Source organism: Hemiscyllium ocellatum, chromosome 27 (assembly GCF_020745735.1).
Source record: "Hemiscyllium ocellatum isolate sHemOce1 chromosome 27, sHemOce1.pat.X.cur, whole genome shotgun sequence".
Classification (NCBI taxonomy): domain Eukaryota; kingdom Metazoa; phylum Chordata; class Chondrichthyes; order Orectolobiformes; family Hemiscylliidae; genus Hemiscyllium; species Hemiscyllium ocellatum.
In genome coordinates this window covers 4026610-4050717 of record NC_083427.1, presented here as the reverse complement: position 1 = coordinate 4050717, position 24108 = coordinate 4026610, and the positions used below count along the sequence as shown (strand labels likewise).

The following is a 24108-nucleotide window of genomic DNA, read 5'->3' as shown; positions in this document are numbered from 1 at the left end:
CCTCAGACCTCGGTGCTGGAAACCAAACACCTTCAGTCTGTGCAATCTTGCCTCAAAGTGAACATTCTGCAGTTTTGACGACATCCAGGTAAATCTCCTCTGGACCCTCCTCTCCTATAATGAAATGGGTGACTGGAACTGTACTTAGTCCTGCAGACGTGGTCTAGTTTTTTCCAAACATCCAGAATAACCGCACTCTCACCTTCCACTGACCATGATGAAATTGAAACTTATCATGGGAACTTGTCAAAGAATAATTTGAAGGTTTTTTTTAAAAAAAGCAGTGGAGATCTTCCTCTGCAAGATGTCACATATCAAGCTTTCTTCAGGAAATATGGAGCTGGAGGATCCGTAGATACACAACGGCAAAAAGGCCCTGTGACCCAGCACATCAGATCAGGTTCCCTACAGTGTGGAAACAAGCCCTTCGGCCCAACCAGTCCACACCGTCCCTCCGAAGAGTAACCCACCCAGACCCATTTCCCTCTGACTAATGCACCTAACACTACGGACAATTTAGCATGGCCAATTCACCCTGACCTGCACATCTTTGGATTGTGGGAGGAAACCGGAGCACCCGGAGAAAACCCACGCAGACACGGGAAGAATGTGCAAATTCCACACAGGCAGTTGCCAGAGGCTGGAATCGATGGTGCTGTGAGGCAGAGTGTTAACCACTGAGCCACCATGCCACCCCATCAGCACTGGACAAGACAACCACCTGACTATTATCTTACTTTCCAGCCCAGAGCATTGTGTGCCTTGGTCTTGCAAGTGCATGTCAAAGTACTTTAAAATGTTATGAGAGCTTCCACCACAAGTATAGGCAGTTAGCTCTAGATTCCCAACACTGTCTGGATTAAAAAAAACCTCTACCCTCTCATCTTCCATAAACTGTCCACCCTGTACTTTCAGGTATGACTCCTGGTGACTGATCTCTCCATCAAGGGCATCTGTCCACCTTGTGTGTCCCTCAATTTTACACATCTCCATCACATCCCTACCTCAGGGTCCTCTGCTCCAAGGAACACAAAGCCAGTCTGCCCATTTATCTCTTTGTAACTGAAAACGCTTCAGCACAGGCTACATCTTGGTTAAACTGAAACAAAAACAGAAGTTGCTGGAAAAGCTCAGCAGGTCTGGCAGCATCTGGGAAGAGCAATCAGAGCCGAACGTTTCAGGTCCGGTGACCCTTCCTCGGAAGTTCAGAAACATTCACGCTGATTTGTCTTCCCGGATGCTGCCAGGGCTTTCCCAGAAATGTCTGCTTTTGTTTCGGATTTACAGCATCCGCAGTTCTGTCAGTTTTTATCGTGGTCAATCGTCTCGTGTGGTTATGTCCCTCCGACAGGACAGTTGAGGAGCAGTGGCAGCTTTTTCAGGGGTTACTCAGTTGCTCACAACTTAAATATGGATTGTGACAGGGAAGGTTATTAAAAAAATGACAAAGCAAGGAAGTCAAACAAAACAAAGAAACAACTAAGACATATGATATGGCAAAGGCAAGTGGCAAGCTGGGAAACCTTTTAAAGATCAATAAAGGTTTACTAAAATTCAAGTCACAAAAACAGGGAATTATGAATGAAAACTAGCGCAAAATATAAAAACAGATAGCAAAAATAAGGTTCTAAAAGTGTAAAAAAGCGAAGAGAGTAGCTCAAGGGAATGTTGACCCCTTGATGAATGGGACTTGAGGGTTAATCGTGGGTGCAGAAAAAGCAAAGTCACTCAAAAGTTCTCCTGCAGATTGAGGGTATCCAAAACTGGTGAGAAAGCAGTTTTCCACAAACCCGGAGCGGATGTTGGAGGAGGCCGGATAAGAGAGAGATCTTCGGAGGAAGGTATCATAAGGAATCGAAACAGTATTTAACAGAACGCCTATTTATTTGATTTTATCCCACACATATGACCGAACTGGTATTTATAACCATCATCAGAAACAGACCCCAGAAAACATGGTAAGAAGCTGAGTGTCAACAGCATGAAAATCCAATCACTTAGCTACTGGTTGATGTTTCATCAGTCCCGATGACTCAAAACGGTTTTTCACACACTTTGCAATCTCTACCAAGTTGCAAGTTGGAATAATGTCCTCAATCTCATCCTACAGATCCACAAATGTGTTAGAATTTTAAATAACAGTATTAACATCGACAAGAGGGCTGGGGTTATTAACAGCACAAGTGGATCCTGGTGACCATGGTTCGTGGATGCGACTCAGCAAAATCCCTGGACTGCAGTTACTTGTGAACTCGCTGGTGCCTCAGCAGGTGGGATGACTGAGTGAATCCCTTCCCACATTCCGAGCACGTGAACGGCCTCTCCCCGGTGTGAACCCGCTGGTGTGTCAGCAGGTCGGACGACTGAGTGAATCCCTTCCCGCAGTCAGAGCAGGTGAACGGTCTCTCTCCAGCGTTTACTCGCTGGTGCCTCAGCAGATGCGATGACCGAGTGAATCCCTTCCCACACTGCAGGCAGGCAAACGGCCTCTCCCCGGTGTGAATTCGCTGGTGTGTCAGCAGATTAGATGACCGAGTGAATCCCTTCCCACACTGTGGGCAGGTGAACGGCTTCTGCCCGGTGTGAACGCGCTGATGTGACAGCAGGTTGGAATAATGAGCAAAGCCCTTTCCACACTCTGAGCACATGAACGGCCTCTCGCCAGTGTGACCGCGGAGATGGATTTCCAGTTTGGACGGGTAGTTGAATCCCTTTCCACACTCCCCACATTTCCACGGTTTCTCCACAGCGCGACTGCACTGGTGCTTTGACAAGTCAGACGAACGACTGAAGACTTGTCCACAAGCAGAACAAGCGTACAGTTTCTCCCTAGTGTGAGCAGAACTTTTCCCTTCCATTTTCAAAATCCGCTGATAAGTGGGTTATGAGAAATCAAGCGAATCTGTCAAGTGATGCTCAGTTTGGAGTTTCCTGACTGCAAATCCTCCCCTTCTGTAAAACTGATTTTAAACATAAGGAGAAAAAAAAAAGAGTGAACTCAGAAAAGAACATGCAGGTTGTGACAGAGATAAACAAATCAAGTACTGTCTGGAGCTGATACTTGGACAGTAAAGTGACAACTAAAGCTCACATCTTAAAATTCCAACCTGGTTCACTCGTCTCCTTCAGGGAAGGGAAACAGTTCGACTTTGTACAAGACTACATGAGGAGACAGAGGTGGGAAGAGGCAGAGAGAAGAATTTAACACATCCCCAGAACTTTGCTCATTCACACACCATTACTGTGCTCATTGAGCTGCAGAGTTTTGTAAATCCAACTCATTGAGTGACATGGACTCATTCATCCAAACATCATTCTGCAGACTGAGTTGCAAAGTTAAACAGCACCTCAGTTTCAAAAAAATGCTCATCCACAATTCCAAATCATTCCATGCCCTCAACTCCTGCAAGCCAACATCTGGGCTCTGCTCATTCTGACCAGAGGCCCTGATTTTAATTGACTTATTATCTTGGACCCTGCCTTGGCTGTAAACACTGTAATTCCCTGCCGAGACTCTTGTCATCTTTTAAGATGTGCCTTAGGATCTAACTCTTTGGCTGTACAGTTGATCATCAGCTCAATGTGAAAGTGCGTAATGTATTGGGAGGCGGTGGCCTTGGTGGTATTAAATCGCCAGACCCAGAATCCACAGAGTCAGGTAATGTTCGGGGGGAGCCAAGATTGAACCTCACAATGGCAGATGGTGGAATTTGAATTTATTTTTTCAAAAAAATAATCGGGAATTAGGAGGATAATGATGACTATGAAACTGGGGATAATTGTCAGGGGGAAATATAACATCCACCTTAACAAATACTCTTTAGGGAAGGAAGCTACTCTCAAACTGCACAACTTAACTGCTCTCTGGGCAATTAAATACGGACAGTAAGTGCTGGCCTGGCTCACAATCAGTGAATTTTTAAAAAAATTCCAATGAAATGCCTCAGATTCTTGTATTATATTCAGGACAGGAGAAAAGTACATTTTATCATTGATGAAGGTATGGCAGCCTTGGGCGGCATGGTGGCTCAGTGGTTAGCACTGCTGCCTCACAACGCCAGGGTCCCAGGTTCAATTCCTGCCTCGGGGGCGACTGTCCGTATGGAGTTTGCACATTCTTCCCATGTCTGCTTGGGGTTCCTCCCACAGTCCAGGTGAATTAGCTATACTAAATTGCCCATAGTGTTAGGTGACATTAGTCAGGGAAAAATACACAGGGAATGGGCCTGGGTGGGTTACTCTTCGGAGGGTCGGTGTGGACTTGTTGGGCCGAAGGGCCTGTTTCCACACTGTAGGGTATCTAATCTAATCTAATCTTTCCAAATCAGCATCACATCATCCAACAGAATTGTGGAAGCCCGTACACCAGACAGTGTGCAGTGTTTCAGACAGTGGCCCTCTGATTAGCCCCATTCAAATCACAAGAACAAAGGTCAATAATCCACACATGAAAAAAATATTTGAAAATCTGCATGTTAATTCATAGATCATAGAATCCCTATAGTGAGGAAGCAGGCCATTCGGCCCATCTAATCCACACCAACCCTTCAAAGAGCATCCTACACAGACCCGCTCCCTGATCACTTTAACCCTCCATTTTCCCAGGCTAGTCCATCCAGTTTGCACATCCCTGGACACTGTGGACAATTTGCTGAAAATGTGTTGCTGGAAAAGCGCAGCAGGTCAGGCAGCATCCAAAGAGCAGGAGAGTCGACGTTTCGGGCCTGAGCCCTTCTTCAGGAATGAGCCCTTCCTTGGCTCATTCCTGAAGAAGGGCTCATGCCCGAAACGTCGACTCTCCTGCTCCTTGGATGCTGCCTGACCTGCTGCGCTTTTCCAGCAACACATTTTCAGCTCTGATCTCCAGCATCTGCAGTCCTCACTTTCTCCACTATGGGCAATTTAGCACGGCCAATCCACCTAACCTGCGCGTCTTTGGACTGTGGGAGGAAACCCACACAGACATGAGGAGAACGTGCAAACTTTAGAATCCTAAACTCCATGAGAATCCACCTCCTTTCATGATCTGACATTGGGCCAGCGTAACTCAAAACTCCTCAATGCAAATAGCCAGCTGCTTCTCCTCCACCTCAAACCAAAATATCAAGACTTTCCGCACAATGGGTCAGGGACTGCCCTTGTCATCCTACACCCATCCAGATTCAAAACCTGCCTCTTAACGAATCCGCCTGTATGCCCAGATTCAGTTCTATTCGACAAGAAAACTCGTCAAAGGAGGTAGAAGAAACAAAAAGGATAACATACCGGAAACATTCATCTGGCCCTGCAACACTCTTGGGATGAGGAATGCAGTCAAGGGTCAGGTCACTGACCTGCCATCAGCCTGCAATAAAACACTGAAGCAGAAAATGCTGAGAAACTCATCAGGTTTGGGAGAATCTGAGGGGGAAAGAGTGTTAGCATTGAGTCCTAGAGATGTACAGCACGGAAACAGACCCTTCGGTCCAACCCGTCCATGCCGACCAGATATCCCAACCCAATCTAGTCCCATCTGCCAGCACCCGGCCCATATCCCTCCAAACCCTTCCTATTCATATACCCTTCATCAGAACTTTCTCTCCACATATGCTAAACCTATTCAGCACTTTGTTTTTGTTTCAGATTTTTTTTTTAAAAAAAAGCTGCTGAATAATTATAGAATTCTGATATGGCCTGTTTTGTGCCCAAACAGTCTACACTGACCAGCCGGAGAGCATCCAACCCAGCATCACCTCATCCTTGTAAACCTGCATGGAGTTTATAAAATCGTGACTAACACACCTAATCTGCACCACACGGGTCATGACCGGGTACTTTGTTTCTTTAAAATGAAAGACTACGGCCCATCCACCTAACCTAAACATCTTTGGACTGTGAGAGGAAACCCCCCGCGGACACAGGGAGAAATGTGCAAACTCCTCACAGTCACCCAAGGATGAAGTCAAATCCTGGTCCCCGATGCTGTGAGGCAGCAGTGCTAAGTCACTGTGATGCCTGGCTGACACCATTTCCACAATTCTCTGGGTCCCAACAACAGCTCAGTTTCTCACTGCGTTTGCTACTTGACTGAGTGGTTGCAGAGGAAGGCCATCCAGCCCATCACGTCTGCACCAGTCCTTTAAGTCATACAATCATAGAGATGTACAGCATGGAAACAGACCCTTCGGTCCAACTCGTCCATACCGACCAGATATCCCAACCTAAACTAGTCTCACCTGCCAGCACCTGGTCCATATCCCTCTGAGCTTTGAACTGAATGCCAGTCTCCTACTCCCTTATCCATAACCCTGCAGTTTGTTTCCATTTAAATAATCCCTCAATTGAACCTGCCTCTGCCACTCTTCCAGACAATGTATCGGAAATCAAACTATTCGCGAAGTGAAAAAGCCTTTCTTCACCTTACATTTTCACTCTTTTGCAAAACACTTTGAATCTGTGCCCCATGATTCACCATCCATACGAGTAGGAACAGATTATCCCCATCTAACCTCTTGACATACTTCATACCTTGAAAACTGTTCACAGAATCCAGATGGTGCGGAAACAGAACTTGCTGGCAATACAGAGCAGGTCTGGCAGCATCTGTGGGAAGAAAGCAGAGTTCATGTTTCGCGTCCAGTGACTCTTCATCAGAACTTTTATTCGAAACTTGGCTTAACTGTATGGTAGGATCATAGAATCCCTGCAGTGTGGGAGCAGAGTCCACACCGACCCCCTGACAACCATCCCACCCCTCTAACCCTGCAATTCCCATGGCTAATCCACTTAGCCCGCCCATCCCTGGATGCAATGGGCAATTTAGCTTGGCTAATCCACCTAACTTGCATATCGTTGGACTGCGAGAGGAAACTGGAACACCCAGGGGAAACCCACACAGATACTGGGAGGACATGCACACAGTCACCCGAGGGTGGAATCGAACTCCGATCCCTTGTTGTTGTGAGGCAGCAGTGTAAACCACTGAGCCGTGCCACCCTGGTATCCAACCTCCTTTCCACAGTCCCAGCTTCTCCAGTCATATTTATGCCCCTGAGGTCAACCTGAAGGTTGGTCAGAGCTACTTGCAGATGACATCGTTCAGCTGGGTACAGGCAAGAATATGGAAAACATTGCAAAACACAGGAAGACAAGGGTTTACAAAACGCTCACTGACATGACACCAGCGAAACATTCAAGAAGGCAGAGCAGAGGCTGCAATATCCCATCACCGACTCATCTCTCCCAGGTCTAAGCACTTCACAGAGTAAGCTTCCAGCTCATAGCTTCCTGACCCTTAACTCAGACCTGCCAAGTAACAATGAGAGACCCTGTGCTGTACCCATTCCCTGATTCAATCATGTGTCGTTATCCCTCCGCTCCATCCCCAAGCGATTCCCATCCTCGCCGATCTGTCTCCCTGGTTAACTGGGTAATTCCTCTCCATTCCCCTGACAGTGATCCTCACACACAAACGTTGAACATCATCCCCTGCATCTGAAGTGTAAATGTCAAGCATTGAGTGTCACGTGGCCAGGACTTCCAATTTTAAACAAAAATCCATTGACAGGATGCTGGCATCACTGGCTAGGCCAACGCTCACTGTCCACCCTCAATTATCCAGAGGGCATAAGGTGTTAACCACGTTGCTCTGTGCCTGGAGTCACACTTGAACCAGACCAGGTTAAGGATGGCAATTTCTGTCCCTAAAGGACATTAGTAAACCAGGTGGGCTTTTCTGACAATCGACAACCGTTCCACGATCATCAGTATATTCTTCACTGTTATTCAATTCTACTATTTGCCATAATGGGATTCAAACCCAGGTCCCTGGAACACTCCGTGGATCTCCGAATTCATAGAGAAGTACAGCACGGAAACAGACCCTTCGGTCCAACCCATCCATGCCGACCAGATATCCCAACCCAATCTAGTCCCACCTGCCAGCAACTGGCCCATATCCCTCCAAACCCATATACCCATCCAAATGCCTCTTAAAAAATGTTGCAATTGTACCAGCCTCCACCACTTCCTCTGGCAGCTAATTCCATACATGTACCACTCGCTGAATATACATCTGTGGAGTTTTGTTAGATCTGTACAAGACTATAGCCCAGATAAAGAAAAAGCCATGTCCAAATGGTGAAGGCATAAATATTAGGTGACACAGACTTAAGGTTTTTGGGAATGAGGTAGACAGGCAAGTTTGTGGTCAACTCGCTACCTATGAGAATGACAGAAGGGGAAATGATCATTCGTTAATAAAGGAAATAAACTTGCAAGGCTTTGGGAATAGAGCGAGAAATGAGACATGTGGGAGTCACCCTGAAGGGATGAATATCTTTTAGTTCACAGACCTGAAAGATTGACCCAGTTTCTGCTTCCACAGAAGCAGACTCCATTCCTGATGAAGGGCTTGTGCCTCAAAAGGTCAATTCTCCTGCACCTCGGATGCTGCCTGACAGGCTGTGCTTTTGCAGCACCACACTCTTCGACTCTGATCTCCAGTTCTCTCTCCTTTTTCCCCACACAGAAGCTGTCTGACCTGCTCAGCGCCTCCAACATGGCCGATTTGTGACCTGTTGCTCATCAATCCCTTATATTTAAACTTCAGACTAACCAACGAGTGTTTCCTCATTCACTCCTGAAAGCTCAGGCCACGAGGAGTCTTTGTTGTTTGTACTTGCTGGACCCTTTCTAGTAAATTTAACCCCTGGAGGTGAGATGTCATTCATGCTCCCTATTTATCCCTCCTCAGGTCGGGGATGCCTGGAACTGAACGCACAACTACAGGGGTGGTCTAAGCAGGACTGTGAAAATCTGGAAGCATTTCTAACCTGGAATCTTTTTGAAGCAGACGGATGAGTTTCGTTCCTCCAAAGACTGATGATATTCAGGCTCAGGCAAAACAAATGACATTGTCAGATCGTTCTCATTTTATAGGCCTGTTTTAAAAAAAATGTGGTTTCGAAGGAGAACAAAAACAAACTCTCAGAAAACACAGACGACATTTCTCTTGGTTGGAGCTGATTGTGTGCAAGTCCCTCCCAGATGACCTACTTTCAAAAGACAGCTGCGCATGCACCCTGTCGCACCTTTCCTGTATAAAGATGGCTGTGGCGCATACGCCACGTCGCAGCATTCCTGTATAAAGATGGCTGCCGCGCCGTTCCTGTATAAAGATGGCTATTGCGCATGCGTCCCACCGATCATCGTGCCCAGTTGAGATGGCGACGGTAACCGGAGCCGATCATCGCGTGAGGCCCTCAGCCCGTTTGCTGAGAACGCGGCACCGGTAGATTCTGACTTCTCATCTATCTCTCTCTCTGGAGGTAGGCACTGGGTATTTACGAGACCTTCGGGCCCAATCTATTGCCCGCTGCGCTGCGCCGCCCCACATCTGACATCTTCTTCAACAGACACGCGCGACCGACGGTTGATCACGTGCCGTATGGCTAACCCCGCCTTTCGCTCACTCCGATTGGTTGGCTGGTGTGAGGTAGGTGGGGGGCACGTCCCGTTCTTCTATTGGTCTGTCCTGTCCGTCAATCATTCGCCGGGCTGCTTGCCCCTCCCTGCGCAGTGGAAGGCCAGCTGGCGGTGATTTGAAGAGCGCATGCGCTATCGCCATTTTTTTTCCCCCTCTCCGGGCCGCCGATGGTCAGTCTGTTCTTTGTCTGCTCTGCAAACGACGTGCAGCAGGCGGACAGGGAGGGATGAGAGATAGGGCAGCGGACGCGCGGGAAGGTTCTGTACACGTCTTGGGTCAGTTCTAACGCGAAATGGCAACCTTCGCGCCTCCCGTTCGCAACAAACGAGAAAATGGCTCCAAGGTTTCGTCGCGGTGTCAGATCCCGGGGACTTGCCGCCATCTTTGTTCGGGGTAATGGGCTGCGCGTCCGCCATCTTTGTAGGGGGCATGGTCTGGAAGGAGTGGGAGGAGCTTGTAACCCATTGTTTAGAGTGGAGACCAAGTTGTCCATGAAACTGCATGAACCTGTCACACCCAATGTCTTATTCATGAGGCAGGGGGGGAGTGGCACAGAAGGGAAGAAAAGGAAACAAATCCTGTTCCCATGCATCCTACTATCTCATGGGACATTAAAGCAAAGAAAGAGCTGCAGATGCTGGAAATCTGAAACAAAAACACATTGCTGGAGGAGCTCAGCAGGTACGACAGCAACTGGGGAGAGAAAGCCGAGTTATCACTTTGAGTGCAGCGACCCTTCTTCAGAGCTCAAGAGGCCGCCGGCTGAATTCCTCCAGCAATTTCTACCCCGGGTGTCCAAAGATCTGTGGCTCACTTCAGTCCACATGAAAACCCAGGAAAGGAAATCTATAACCCTGGGAAGATGCCATTATTGAAGCAAAGGGACTGTTAATCTGAGGAGGGGCAGTATGTAACAGGGAGTATGTGAGGTCATCCTTGACCAGAAAGACGGAATATTGTGGTTTTTATGCTGGATTGACAGGAATAGATTTTGGAAACTGCTTTAATAGCATGTGAGATTAGCAGGATCTCCCACACAATGACCTGAAACAGAGGGACATTGTTGTGGTTCTGCTCGCCGAGCTGTAAGTTTTTGCTGCAAACGTTTCGTTCCCTGGCTAGGGAACATCATCAGTGCGGTGGGAGCCTCGTGTGAAGCGCTGCTTTGATGTTTCTTCCGGTATTTATATTGGTTTGTTCTTGCCGCTTCCGGGTGTCAGTTTCAGCTGTAGTGGTTTGTATATGGTGTCCAGGTCAATGTGTCTATTGATGGAGTTTGGGGATGAATGCCATGCTTCGAGGAATTCTCTGGCTGTTCTCTGTCTGGCTTGTCCTATGATAGTGGTGTTTTCCCAGTCAAATTCATGTTGCTGGTTGTCTGAGTGTATGGCTACTAGAGATAGCTGGTCGTGTCGTTTTGTGGCTAGCTGATGTTCGTGGATGCGGATTGTTAGCTGTCTTCCTGTTTGTCCTATATAGTGTTTTGTGCAGTCCTTGCATGGTATTTCTCTAGTAGCCATACACTCAGACAACCAGCAACATGAATTTGACTGGGAAAACACCACTATCATAGGACAAGCCAGACAGAGAACAGCCAGAGAATTCCTAGAAGCATGGCATTCATCCCCAAACTCCATCAATAGACACATTGACCTGGACACCATATACAAACCACTACAGCTGAAACTGACACCCGGAAACGGCAAGAACATCCATCAACAGACACATCGACCTGGACCCCAGATACGAATCACTGCAGCTGAAACTGACACCCGGAAGCGGCACGAACAAACCAATATAAATACCGGAAGAAACATCAAAGCAGCGCTTCACACGAGGCTCCCACCGCACTGATGATGTTCCCTAGCCAGGGAACGAAACGTTTGCAGCAAAAACTTACAGCTCGGCGAGCAGAACCACAACAACGGATACCAGAGCTACAAATCTTCAATCAGATTTTAAACAGAGGGACATGTTTGGCTTCTGTGAATTTCTATCCAGGACTATCCGTGATTACTTCTGTAAATTTCTTTTTGTAGGACGATCTGAGGAGCTTTGCAAATGAGAAACTCAAACCAAACATCACATCAAAATTGAACAGAATCACTCTGACCATATGGACTAAGATGTTAGCAGCTTTTGTAGTGTAAGTATTTAGTTCCAGGTAATTACCGTTCACTGCAAGAAATTTCTTCTTTGAATTTCCGCACTCCCACCAAGTCGATTTTGTCCAAAGTCTTAAATCTGTGCCATAATCCGTTCTCGATCAGTTGATAAAGACAAATTTTATCCACCTTGTCTAGCTTTAGCATGAGCACTTTTAGCAAATCTCCCCTCAATATCTTCTCCTGAAAGGAGAACAGTCTTAGCTCCTCCAACCCTGACTCCCCAAGCCCTGCCCTGCATCTACAATCCTCTTTATTCAGAGAGTAGTGGGGCGTGAACGCACTGCCTACAACAACAGTAGACTCGCCGACTTTAAGCGCATTTAATTCTTTGATGAATAGAAATATGGAGACAAATTCAATAATGTAGCTTAGATGGGCTTCGAATTGGTTTCATGGATAGGCACAACATTGAGGACTGAAGAGCCTGTACTGCGCTGCAATGTTCTACATAATACAAGGCACATATTAGGTTTTGTTGGCATGTGTACTCAAGTACAGAGTATAGTCAAAAATGCACGATGTTGCCACACACCCACTACTGTCTTAGGTACAATTGTAGAACTCGAAAAATAAAGAAATCAGTTTAAAAAGTTCAGCACTACAGACCTCTTGGTATAAAAGTGTAAAAATAAAGTTTAAAAAGTCAAACGTGACAGTCTTTTCATCAGCCTTGGCCCTGCAGACACTCCAAGTTGGGTTGTCCCAAAGAGGACTCGCACTCCCCATGCTTTCCCACACTGAGCTAAGACATGCCTGTGCTCACCAGCTGCCCTCCATCTTGTCAGGCCTCGCCATCATCCTTTGCGACCAATTGCGGTCGTGCTGTCATCTGGGCCCATGCTGGGATCAGAAGCGTGATGAAGTACTCTCCACTTCGCTGAGTTAATGCAGCTCCCGATAACACTCGAGACTTGATACCAATCAGGGTCAACCAGCCCATTTGAGTGGTACCACATTCAACGTCCATTCCCTTCACCACCAATGCAAGGTGGCAGCAAGATGTACCCCCCCCCCACAAGGTGCATTGCAGTAACTCACTCAGGCTCCTAACCCATGACCTCTGCCACAGGATAACAAGGGTAGAATGAGTGCACCACCAAGTTTCTCCAAGCCACAAGTCATCCTGAATGGCAGCTGTATCAATGTTGTTCCTTCACTGTTGCTGGGTGTAAAATCCTGGAGCTCATTCCCTAACAGCACAACGGATGCAACAGTTCAAGAAGGCTGCTCTCCACCACTTTTAAGAGAAGTTATGGATAAGGATCAAATGTGGATCACTCCAGTGATATCCATATTCCACAAATGCATAATAAACAAACTCTAATCTAGAAGCTAAAATTCCTCATCCCCTGAACCATTCTTGTGAATCACCTCTGCACTCTCTCAGTGCCATATTCTTCATAATGAGTGGTTATCACTGGTTTACACAAACCCGCATACTCTGCGTTTTTGTATGATTTTATTGCACTCCTTGGGTATGGCTGCAACTGTGAGACTTTTCTGTGATGAAAATGTGTTGCTGGTTAAAGCGCAGCAGGTCAGGCAGCATCCAAGGAACAGGAAATTCGATGTTTCGGGCTAAAGCCCTTCATCATTCCTGATTGAAGGGCTTTAGCCCGAAACGTCGAATTTCCTGTTCCTTGGATGCTGCCTGACCTGCTGCGCTTTAACCAGCAACACATTTTCAGCTCTGATCTCCAGCATCTGCAGATCTCACTTTTTACTCGAAAACTTTTCTGTGAGCCCAGCATGGGATGAAAGGTTTGTGATGTGGATAAATATCATTTGTAGGGTTTAGATTTTGAACAAGTGACATGTAGGTGTTGGGGTCAAAAGCACTAGGCGAAAATGGGGACTGCAGATGCTGGAGATCAGAGTCAAGATTAGAGTGGTGCTGGAAAAGCACAACGGGTCAGATAGCGTCTGACGAGCAGGAGAGTCGACATTTCAGGCATAAGCCCTTCAACAATTCCCGATGAAGGTCTTATGCCCGAAACGTCGGCTCTGCTGCTCCTCCAATACTCCTGGACCTGCTGTGCTTTTCCAGCGCCACACTTTTTGACTCTGATCTCCAACATCTGCAGTCCTCACTTTCACCTAGCATATGGATGTTGGTTACTTCTTTGTGAAAGGTTTCAGAAAGCCAAGCCTGACAGACACCGGTAATTGTAAACTTTCTAGAGTGTAAATGAATCTGTGCTGAGACGATGGATTTACACCAGAGAATGTAAACATTGCAGCCATTAGCTTGCTTTTGGCTTAAAATAACCTAGGATTGACTTTAGCTCACAAAACCCAGAGAGTGAAACTTCCTCGTGCATTTTTTTGGTGGAGACCTGACTGCGTTCAGAAGTAAATATAATTTCTGTCCTGGAAAGGCTTATTGGACAGGGAAAGCAGTCATATTGGTATAAAAGTTTAGATTGTGAAACTTGTAGTTCGGTAGTATTTGATTAGAGATTTGCAGAGTATTCAGGTTAAGTCATGGAGATGTACAGCATGGAAACAGACCCTGTGGTCCAAATTGTCCATGCTGACCAGATATCCTAACCTAATCTCGTCTCACTTGCCAGCACTTGGCCATATCCCTCTAAACCCTTCCTATTCATATACCTGTACAGATGACTTTTAAATGTTGCAGTTGTACCAGCCTCCTCCACCACCTCTGGCAGCTCATTTCATACATGCACCACTCTCTGTGTGAAAACATTGCCCCTGAGGTCTCTTTTATATCTTGCCCCTCTCACTTTAAACCTATGTCCTCTAGTTCTGGACTCCACGACCCCAGGGAAAAGAGCTTGTCTCCAGCATCTGTAGTACTCAGTTTCGCCTACCTTGTCTATTGACCTTATCCAATCCCCTCATGATTTTACACCTCCTATAAGGTCATCCCCTCAGCCTCCGATGCTCCAGGGAAAACAGCCCCAGCCTGTTCAGCCTCTTCCTATAGCTCAAATCCTCCAACCCTGCCAACATTCTTGTCAATCCTTTCAAGTTTCACAACATCTTTCCGATAGGAAGGAGACCAGAATTGCACGCAATATTCCAATAGTAGCCGAACCAACGTCCTGTACAGCCGCAACATGACCTCCCAACTCCTGTACTCAATACTCTGACCAATAAAGGAAAGCATACCAAACGCCGGGTTTGCTATCCTATCTACCTGCGACTCTACTTTCAAGGAGCTAAGAACGTGGACTCCAAGGTCTCTTTGTTCAGCAACACCCCCTAGGACCTTACCATTAAGTGTATAAGTCCTGCTAAGATTTGCTTTCCTAAAATGCAGCACCTCACATTTATCTGAATTAAACTCCATCTGCCCCTTCCCAGCCCATTGGCCCATCTGGTCAAGATCCTGTTGTAACCTGAGGTAACCTCCTTCGCTGTTCACTACACCTCCAATTTTAGTGTCATCTACAAGTTACTAACTTCATCTCCTATGTTCACATCCAAATCATTTATGTAAATGACGAAAAGCAGTGGACCCAGCACCGATCCTTGTTGCACTTCGCTGGTCACAGGCCTCCAGTCTGAAAAGCAACCCTCCACCACTACCCTCTGTCTTCTACCTTTGAGCCAGTTCTGTATCCAAATGGTGAGCTCTCCTTGTATTCCACGCGATCTAACCTTGCTAATCAGTCTCCCATGGGGAGCCTTGTCGAATGCCTGACTGAAGTCCATATAGATCGCGTCCACCGCTCTGCCCTCATCAATCCTTTGTTATTTCTTCAAAAAACTCAATCACTTTTGTGAGACATGATTTCCCACACACAAAGCCATGCTGACTATCCCTAAATCATTCCCTTGCTTTTCCAAGTCCATGTACATCCTGTCTCTCAGGATTCCCTCCGACAACTTGCCCAGCACCAACATCAAGCTCACCGGTCTATAGTTCCCTGGCTTGTCCTTACCACCCTTCTTAAACAGTGGCACCACGTTAGCTGACCTCTAGTCTTCCGGCCCCTCACCTGTGACTACCCATGATACAAATATCTCAGCAAGAGGCCCAGCAATCACTTCCCACGGAATACTCGGATACACCTGATCATGTCCTGAGAAAGTCGAAGCTTTCAGTTTTGCCAGTATGGATGTAGGAAGTCAGCATGGTTCATAGGACAGAACTGGGAAGAAGCTGTTCATCAAGACTGAAGATTTGATATGGAAGGGGCGTTTCTAAGGGTATGAGGCTCTGTAAAGTGATGGTTTTAGATTAGATTAGATTACTTACAGTGTGGAAACAGGCCCTTCGGCCCAACAAGTACACACCGACCCGCCGAAGCGCAACCCACCCATACCCCTACATTTACCCCTTACCTAACACTACGGGCAATTTAGCATGGCCAATTCACCTGACCTGCACATCTTTGGACTGTGGGAGGAAACCGGAGCACCCGGAGGAAACCCACGCAGACACGGGGAGAACGTGCAAACTCCACACAGTCTGTCGCCTGAGTCGGGAACTGAACCCGGGTCTCAGACGCTGCTAACCACTGTGCCACCGTGCCGTGATGGTGTTGGGGAGCAAATGAGACTTTATTTTGTTTTGTCTTTTAACATCTTTAAAGTTGCATTCTACGTTTAGTTTTTTATTTTCTCCCTGAGTGTCACAACACTGAAAGAAAACCTACAGGTTTCTGTGAATGACTAGCTTAAATAAATAAGTGATCTATCAAGCCGGGTCACATTCTGGGAACTGGCCTGTCCAGTAGGAACATCAACTGGGATCATAATAAGTGGTTCTGCCAGCTTTCTGGCTGCAGCAGGAGAGTTTAAAACTTTAGAGGGGAACAGTTTTGACCATTCATCAATAATTTTGAGCTTTTCTGTGTTACTTTTGAGAGGTTCGAGGTCCCGTGGGGCTCATTTTAGTTTGGATTTAAATCCATGTCCATCCATTGCTGTGTTTCACCTCTACCTGATCAACTATCTGTCTAATTTCCTCTGTCAATAATAGCGATTTTACTCAGGATTGGTGTGTTAGTGTTACGTTCACCGGCTGTGACTAAATGAGATTCTCCTGCTCAGCCTCTGACTTGTATGCTGCAGACCTACCAGCTTTATCTTTTCACGGGATGTTTCACAGAAATAAATTATTTTTCCTGAACTGCTGGGCTTATATTGAACATCAAATTCTGTGCCATTTTTTAATTAATTCTGAACACCCTAAAACATTGACTCTATTTCGATTTCCACAGGTTCTACGAAATATTGCCGGTCCCCGGTGCAGAAGATGACGTTTGAGCTTCCTGATCTGCTGCAGTCTGTCTCGTGAAGGTGTCCCTGCAATGCTGTTGGGTAAGGAGTAGCAGGTCATGCCCCAGTGATGATGAAGGAACATACAAAACAAGGACAGCAACTTGAATTCATATAGCACCTTATAACGGGAAACATCCCAAGGCGGTTCACAGGAATTTTAGAAAGCAATGCGGGACCGTCTGACGATCTTGGGGTCAGGTGACCAAAATCTGGGACAGAGAGAGAAGTTTGAAGGATTAAATTAGGAAACGGAGATCGAGGTTTAGGGATGATTCCAGAACGTGTGGCCCAAAGAGCAGTGGTGGAGCCATTAAAATTGGGAATGTTCAGGAAGACAGCACAGGTGGAATTGAGACACCTCGGAGGCTGGAGGAGGTTACAAAGATGGGGAGGGTTGTGAGGGGATGGGAATTACACAGGTAGTTAGGAATTTTGAACACTGGGATCAGAATTTCAAAATGTTGATGGTACTTAAGCCCAGAACCTTGAAGGCCAGTTTGAACAGGGGAGGTGGGTGAACACACTGGCTTCGAGATTACAGGGAGGTTGCATGTGGGAGGTGTTAGGATAGTTAAATCCAGAGGGAACAAGTGAATGAATGAGGGTACCAGCACCAGATGTCTGAGAGTAGAGTGGAATCCAGTGGAACCCTCGGTGAGGCCTCTTCTGGGGCTCTGCCCAGTTCTAGTCACCCTGTTATAGGAAGGATATTATTAAGCTGGAGAGGGTTCAGAAGAGATTTTCCAGGATGTTGCCTGGTCTGGAAGATTTAGGCTAGAAAGAGAAGCTGGATAGGCTGGGACACTTTTCACTGAAGGCTAGGTGGATGAGAGGTGACCTTTCTAGAGGTTTATAAAATCATGAGGCGTGTAGATAGGGTTACTGATGGGTGTCTTTTCCCTAGGATGCCCCAAGACTAAGGGGCAAGAACTTCCCGAGGAAGTGCTGGATTTGGGCAGAGTTACAACGTTTAAAAGACACTTGGATACATACATGAATACAAAAAGTTTAGAGGGATATGGGCCAAGAGCAGGCAGGTGGGGCTTAGTTTGGGATTATCTTCGGCTGGTTGGACCAAAGGGTCTGTTTCTGTGCTGTATGATTTCCTGACTCTACGTTACTGAGGTGGAAAAAAAGATGGTTTTGGTAATGATAGGATAGGAAATGTGGATCTCATCCTGGTGTGAGCTATTGCTCCAAGGTTGTTAACAGTCTGGTTCAGCCTCGTGTGGTTACGAGGGAGAGGATTGCAATTAGTGGTGAGGGGGGTGGCGTTTGTAGCAGGGACTGAAGACAATAGATTCAGTTTGCCCAATATTTAAGGGCAAGAAATGTTTGCTGTTCAAGTACTGGATGCCATATGTCAGGACAGTGTGACTTTGGAGGGAACTTGGAGATAGTGAAAACTACTATCTCCAAGAGGTTGCAGGAAGATGTGAAAACTATTATCTCCAAGTTCCCTTTGGTTGTACGCATAAAATCACTTTCTTCCACTCTTTGTCTCTCATTTACCAGCTTCTCAATCATGGAGGCCGCAGCCTTTTGAAGGTGAAGAGTTGGGTTTTTAACGACAATACAGCAGCCTTCACCGTCACATCTTCCTAGTGCCAGCCCCACAAGTGACCGGATTTGTTCAGTTCAGTTCCACAAGTTTGCAATTCCTTGCGTTACCCTGCACTCCCTGTTGTCTGTTTTGAACCGATTTGCACAGGGCTATATGAGGTGTGATCGAGAAACCCGAACCAGATGGCCCATCGTGATCTGGTGAGGTCGCTCACTTTCTTGTAGCCTGGGCATCGTCGGAGTTTGAACATGGAAGGTGAAGGCACTATGTGCAGTGGGGAGGAGTTGTACACATGTTTTGTGTGTGGCCGAGGCTTCTGCCGATCATCGGACCTGTTAGAACATAAATGTAGTGGGGAGAAACTGTGGAAATGTGGGGTCTATGAGGGTGAATCCAGATCCTTGTCGAAACTGGAAACACACTGGCGCAGTCAGACCACGGAAGGACTCTTCACCTTCTCTGACAGTGGGAAGGCATTCACTTCCTCCTCCGTCCTGCTGGCGCAGCAATGGGGTCACGCTGAGGAGAGACCTTTCAAATGCTTAGACTGCACCAAATGCTTCACAAGTTCTTGGGACCTGATTTTTCATCAATGCGCTCGCACTGACGAGAGGCCGTTCAGGTGCGCTCAGTGTGGGACTGGCTTCCGAACATCGTCTGACCTCCTCGCGCACCAGCCAGTTCACACTGGGGAGAGGCCGTTCGTCTGCTCAGAGTGTGGGAAGGGATTCGCGCAGAGCTCTACCCTTGTGAAACACCGGCGCGTTCACACTGGCGAGAAACCATTCACCTGCTCTCAGTGTGGGGAGGGATTCGCTCAGTCGTCTCACCTCGTGAGACACCAACGCATTCACACTGGGGAGAGACCGTTCACCTGCTCCGAGTGCGGGAAGGGATTCACTCAGTCGTCCACCCTGCTGGCACATCAGCGGCTTCACACTGGGGAGAGACCGTTCACCTGCTCCGAGTGTGGGAAGGGATTCACTCAGTCATCCAAGCTGTTGATACACCAGAGGCTTCACACTGATGAGAGACCATTTCAGTGCCCAGACTGTGCAAAGCGGTTTAAAAGTTCTGGGGAACTGATGTCCCATCAGCGTGTTCATACTGACGAGAGACCGTTCAGGTGCTCTCACTGTGCAATTGGGTTCAAACGATCATCTGACCTTACGGTACACCAGCGGGTTCACACTGGGGAGAGGCCGTTCACCTGCTCCCAGTGTGGGAAGGGATTCACTTCCTCATCCACCCTGCTGATACACCAGCGCATTCACACCGGGGAGAGGCCCTTTATCTGCTCTGAGTGTGGGAAGGGATTCACTGAGTTAGCCAGCCTGCTGAAACATCGGAGTACTCATAGCGAGGAGAGGCCATTCACCTGCTCCGAGTGTGGGAAGGGATTCAGTCGGTCGTCTACGCTGGTGACTCACTGGCGGGTTCACACGGGGGAAAGGCCTTTCATCTGCTTCAGCTGTGGGAAGACGTTCACTCAATTATGCAGTCTGTTGAGACACCAGCGGGTTCACACTGGGGAGAGGCCATTCACCTGCTCAGATTGTGGGAAGGGATTCACTCGATCATCTACCCTGATGAAACATCAGAAAATTCATAACTAACTTCAGTCATTGGATTTTGCTGTAATTCACATCCAGGCCTGTGTTGTGTTCACTTGTGTACATTTCTGCTGGTGTTAATAAACTCCAGTGCATTTACAGGGCTTATTATTGTGGATAAAGGTCGAATAAATAACGATGATTTAAATTCATAGTATGTTAAGTCTTCTTTAATATCGCTGGCTGAAGTTGATTCCTTTTCAAGTGCTCACCCTCCTACCTGCCTCATCCATCTTCATTTCCAATAAATGCAAGGAGCCATGGAACAACATTGTCACTAAGATCATGGCCATCTGATCATCTGCTTCTGCTGCTTCCCTCCCTTTCCATAAGGTCACCAGGTCAAACCATGTCGTAAACCTCCTCCTTGTCAGAGACTTTGCCCCCATATCCCCTCCTGCCCGCTCCTAAAACTTACAGGCAAAGTCCATTCTCACTCCAATGTGTGGCTACCTCAGAAAATCACTGCTACCTGTCCTGAATGAATCAATTTCAGTAACAGGAGTTTGCTTTAGACTGTAGAGTTTCCTCTGTTAAAGCCACAAATGGAAATGACCAGTTTCTCCCAAATTTGACACAGATCAGGTTCTCAATGAGAAGCAGAAACAGAAATTGCTGGGGCATGGAGAAAAACCTAAACAGGTCTGGCAGCATCTGTGGAGAGAAACCTGTAACATCAACTCTGCTTTGGCCGCATAGGTGCTGAGGTTTTCCAGCAATTGCTGTTCTCGTTTCTGATTTCCGGCATCTGTAGTTCCTTCGGGGTTTTTTTTCATGGAGAAAGTGAGGACTGCAGATGCTGGAGATCAGAGCTGAAAATGTGTTGCTGGAAAAGCGCAGCAGGTCAGGCAGTATCCAAGGAGAAGGAGAGTCGACGCTTCAGCCATGAGCCCTTCAGGTTTTTTTTTCATGATTTGGAAGTGCTGATTGTGAGAGTTGGAGTAATGATTCAAGATGTGCATAAGCATAAGGGGCAAGAAGGTGACCAAAAGAAAATGGCCGACATATGAATTTGACTAACTTAGCTATAGCAGCAGAAGTGGTAAACAAGTTGCAGCTGGATCACAAGGTCAGACAGATAACAAACCAGACAATGGGCGACCTTACACATAGCAAAAACAAGTCCAGACAGCAAAACCACAAGGCCGAAAACGAACCTCGTGACTGATAACGAGGGAGAAACAACTTGAGGTGGACAATGGGTGGTTGTCAGCTGCCTGGGAAGATTGTAAACACTTGAGGGGGAAATGTGTCCAGCTGCACTTGCAAGATTGGGGTAAACAAGTAATGGAAAAGTACCGGTTGCTCGAGATTGAGAATCACCTGACTCAACAGGGGGTGGAGTTTAAGGGTATATCAGGGGATGCTTTGTAACGATCAGGGTCCCTTTCTTTGAGGGGTACCCAACTCTGCAGACTTGCTAATTGCTAATAAACTTTGTTTTCCTGAATTTGTCTTGAGCTGACTTTTTACGTCTACCACTGATGTTAGACTGGGGTGTACAAAGTTAAAAATCACACAACACCAGGTTATCGTCCCAACAGGTTTGTTTAGAAGTACGAGTGCTGCTTCTTCGTCAGGTGGTTGTGGAGTATAAGATCGTAAGACACAGAATTTATAGCAAAAGCTTACAGTGTGATGCAACTGAAATGATATATTGAAAAAGTCTTGGATTATTTGTTAGAATGGCCATGTTGGTTTCAGTTTCTTCATATGTAAATCCCAGAACATTGTTTTAAAAGTACATTCTCAAGTGAACTTTAACAGTAGGTGTCATGTCATCTCAGATAATGCATTGAAGATGTGAGGTGGCTTGTGTGAGTTTTTTTTTCCCCCAGGTTTTCAATGAGGCAGACACTCAGACAATGGCAGAGCTCAGCTCTCCTATGTTGGAGGACCTATGCTCCCGTGTGGTCCTCCAGGCCCGCCCCCTTCACTTTGATTGGTGGGAACACCAGGTCTTCCAGCACCGCCTTCCCTTCTTAATGGTCAGGAGCTGCCGTCAATCAACCCGGCTGCCCCGCGCGATGGAGCATGCGCACTGTCAGTCTGTGGTGCTGATCGGTAAAGGGCGTGCACGGCCGCCATCTTTTGGCAGGCCGCCAACGGTGAGCACCAGGCGATTTGGAAGAAGAAGGGCACCCGTAGGGGTTGCGCGGCTCCGCAGCACCTTATTCAGGCACACGACCCGAGGTTGAAACTCCCGCTTTCAGCAAACGGGAGTCCGGCTCCAGGATCCATCGCGCCAGCAGAGTCTTCGGGTGATGGCCGCCATTTGTATTGGGGGCACTCGGCGTGGAACAGCGCATGCGTGTCCGCCATCTTTGTAGGGGGCAATGTTTGGCATGACTGTGAGGAGCTGGCTTCCCATTGTTCAGGATGGAGACAACTTGTCCATCAGGCTGCATTAGCCTTTCACACCCAATGTCTTGTTGATGAGGCACAGCAACGGTGCAAAGGCAAAAAAAGGAAGCAAATCTCTTTGTCCAGATCCCATGAGCCCCATCTGTGGCTGTGTTTCAGTCACATGAAGACCCAGTGCAGAAACCCATGACCCTGAGGAAGCACCATTCTGAGATCGAGGGGATTGCTGACCCCAGCAAAGGGCAGTGTGCAGCAGGGGGCATGCACGGTTATCCTGAGTTGGGAGTACGAGATGTTGTAAACAGGAGAAAGCATTTGTCGGGTATAGACAGGATAGATCAAGTGAATCGTTAGAAGAGTATAAAGGAAGTAGGAGTATACATAAGAGGGAAATCAGGAGGGCAAAACCGGGACATGGGATAGCTTTGGCAAATAGAATTAAGGAGAATCCAAAGGTTTTTTACAAATATATTAAGGACAAAAGGGTAACTAGGAAGAGCATAGGGCCGCTCAAAGATCAGCAAGGCAGCCTTTGTGTGGAGCCATAGAAAATGGGGGAGATACTAAGCGAGTATTTTGCATCAGTATTTACTGTGGAAAAGGATATGGAAGATATAGACTGTAGGGAAATAGATGGTGACATCTTGCAAAATGTTCACATTACAGAGGAGAAAATGCTGGATGTCTTGAAACGGTTAAAGGTGGATAAATCCCCAGGGCCTGATCAGGTGTACCCAAGAACTCTGTGGGAAGCCAGAGAAGTGATTGCTGGGCCTTTGCTGAGATATTTGTATCATCAATAGTCACATGTGAGGTGCCAGAAGACGGGAGGTTGGCAAACGTGGTGCCACTGTTTAAGAAGGGCGGTAAAGACAAGCCAGGGAACTATAGACCGGTGAGCCTGACCTCAGTGGTGGGCAAGTTGTTGGAGGGAATCCTGAGGTACAGAATGTACATGTATTTGGAAAGGCAAGGACTGATTCGGGATAGTCAACATGGCTTTGCGCGTGGGAAATCATGACTCACAAACTTGATTGAGCTTTTTGAAGAAGTAACAAAGAAGATTGATAAGGGCAGAGCAGTAGATGTGATCTATAAGGACTTCAGTAAGGCATTCGACAAGGTTCCCCAAGGGAGACTGATTAGCAAGGTTAGATCTCATGGAATACAGGGAGAACTAGCCATTTGGATACAGAACTGGCTCAAAGGTGGTGGTGGAGCATTGTTTTTCAGACTGGAGGCCTGTGACCAACGGAGTGCCACAAGGATCGGTGCTGGGCCCTTGACGTTTTGTCATTTACATAAATGATTTGGACGCGAGCATAAGAGGTACAGTTAATAAGTTTGCAGATGATACCAAAATTGGAGGTATAGTGAACAGCGATGAGGGTTACCTCAGATTACAACAGGATCTGGACCAGATGGGCTGAGAAATGGCAGATGAAGTTTAATTCAGATAAATGCGAGGTTCTGCATTTTGGGAAAGCAAATCTTAGCAGGACTTATACACTTAATGGTAAGGTCCTAGGGAGTGTTGCTGAACAAAGAGACCTTGGAGTGCAGGTTCATAGCTCCTTGAAAGTAGAGTCGCAGGTAGATAGGATAGTGAAGAAGGCATTTGGTATGCTTTCCTTTATTGGTCAGAGTATTGAGTACAGAGTTGGGAGGTCATGTTGC

The 24108-nt window shown here is 47.0% G+C and overlaps 2 protein-coding genes across 10 annotated transcripts in view; one reads left to right on the top strand and one right to left on the bottom strand.

Moving 5' to 3' along the window:
- The window catches only part of LOC132828712 (gastrula zinc finger protein XlCGF57.1-like), a 63104-nt gene extending 42885 nt beyond the window's left edge, over positions 1–20219 (top strand). Inside the window, exons 1-4 of one of the 6 annotated variants that reach the window (XM_060845803.1) lie at positions 9114–9308; positions 11506–11612; positions 16830–16929; positions 18406–20219. In XM_060845803.1, coding sequence (XP_060701786.1) covers positions 18703–20070 — 1368 coding nt within the window. In that variant the 5' untranslated portion in view covers positions 9114–9308; positions 11506–11612; positions 16830–16929; positions 18406–18702 and the 3' untranslated portion in view covers positions 20071–20219. Of the gene's footprint in view, positions 1–9113; positions 9309–9619; positions 9860–9913; positions 10148–11505; positions 11613–16829; positions 16930–18405 lie in introns of those variants that run through there. The other 5 variants (XM_060845800.1, XM_060845798.1, XM_060845801.1 and 2 more) reach the window with 5 other exon arrangements.
- LOC132828720 (zinc finger protein 664-like) lies at positions 1866–9400 on the bottom strand. 4 transcript variants are annotated; one of them, XM_060845826.1, is made up of 4 exons: positions 8814–9400; positions 6508–6582; positions 5266–5400; positions 1866–2960 (listed from the first exon to the last, which is right to left on the bottom strand). In XM_060845826.1, the coding sequence occupies exon 4, from the start codon at positions 2856–2858 to the stop codon at positions 2241–2243; it is 618 nt and encodes a 205-aa protein (XP_060701809.1). In that variant the 5' UTR covers positions 2859–2960; positions 5266–5400; positions 6508–6582; positions 8814–9400; the 3' UTR covers positions 1866–2240. The 4 variants fall into 4 exon arrangements, with proteins under 4 accessions (XP_060701809.1, XP_060701812.1, XP_060701813.1 ...); XM_060845829.1 differs by having other exon boundaries at positions 5266–5357; XM_060845830.1 differs by having other exon boundaries at positions 5266–5344.
- Positions 20220–24108: the final 3889 nt, after the last annotated feature.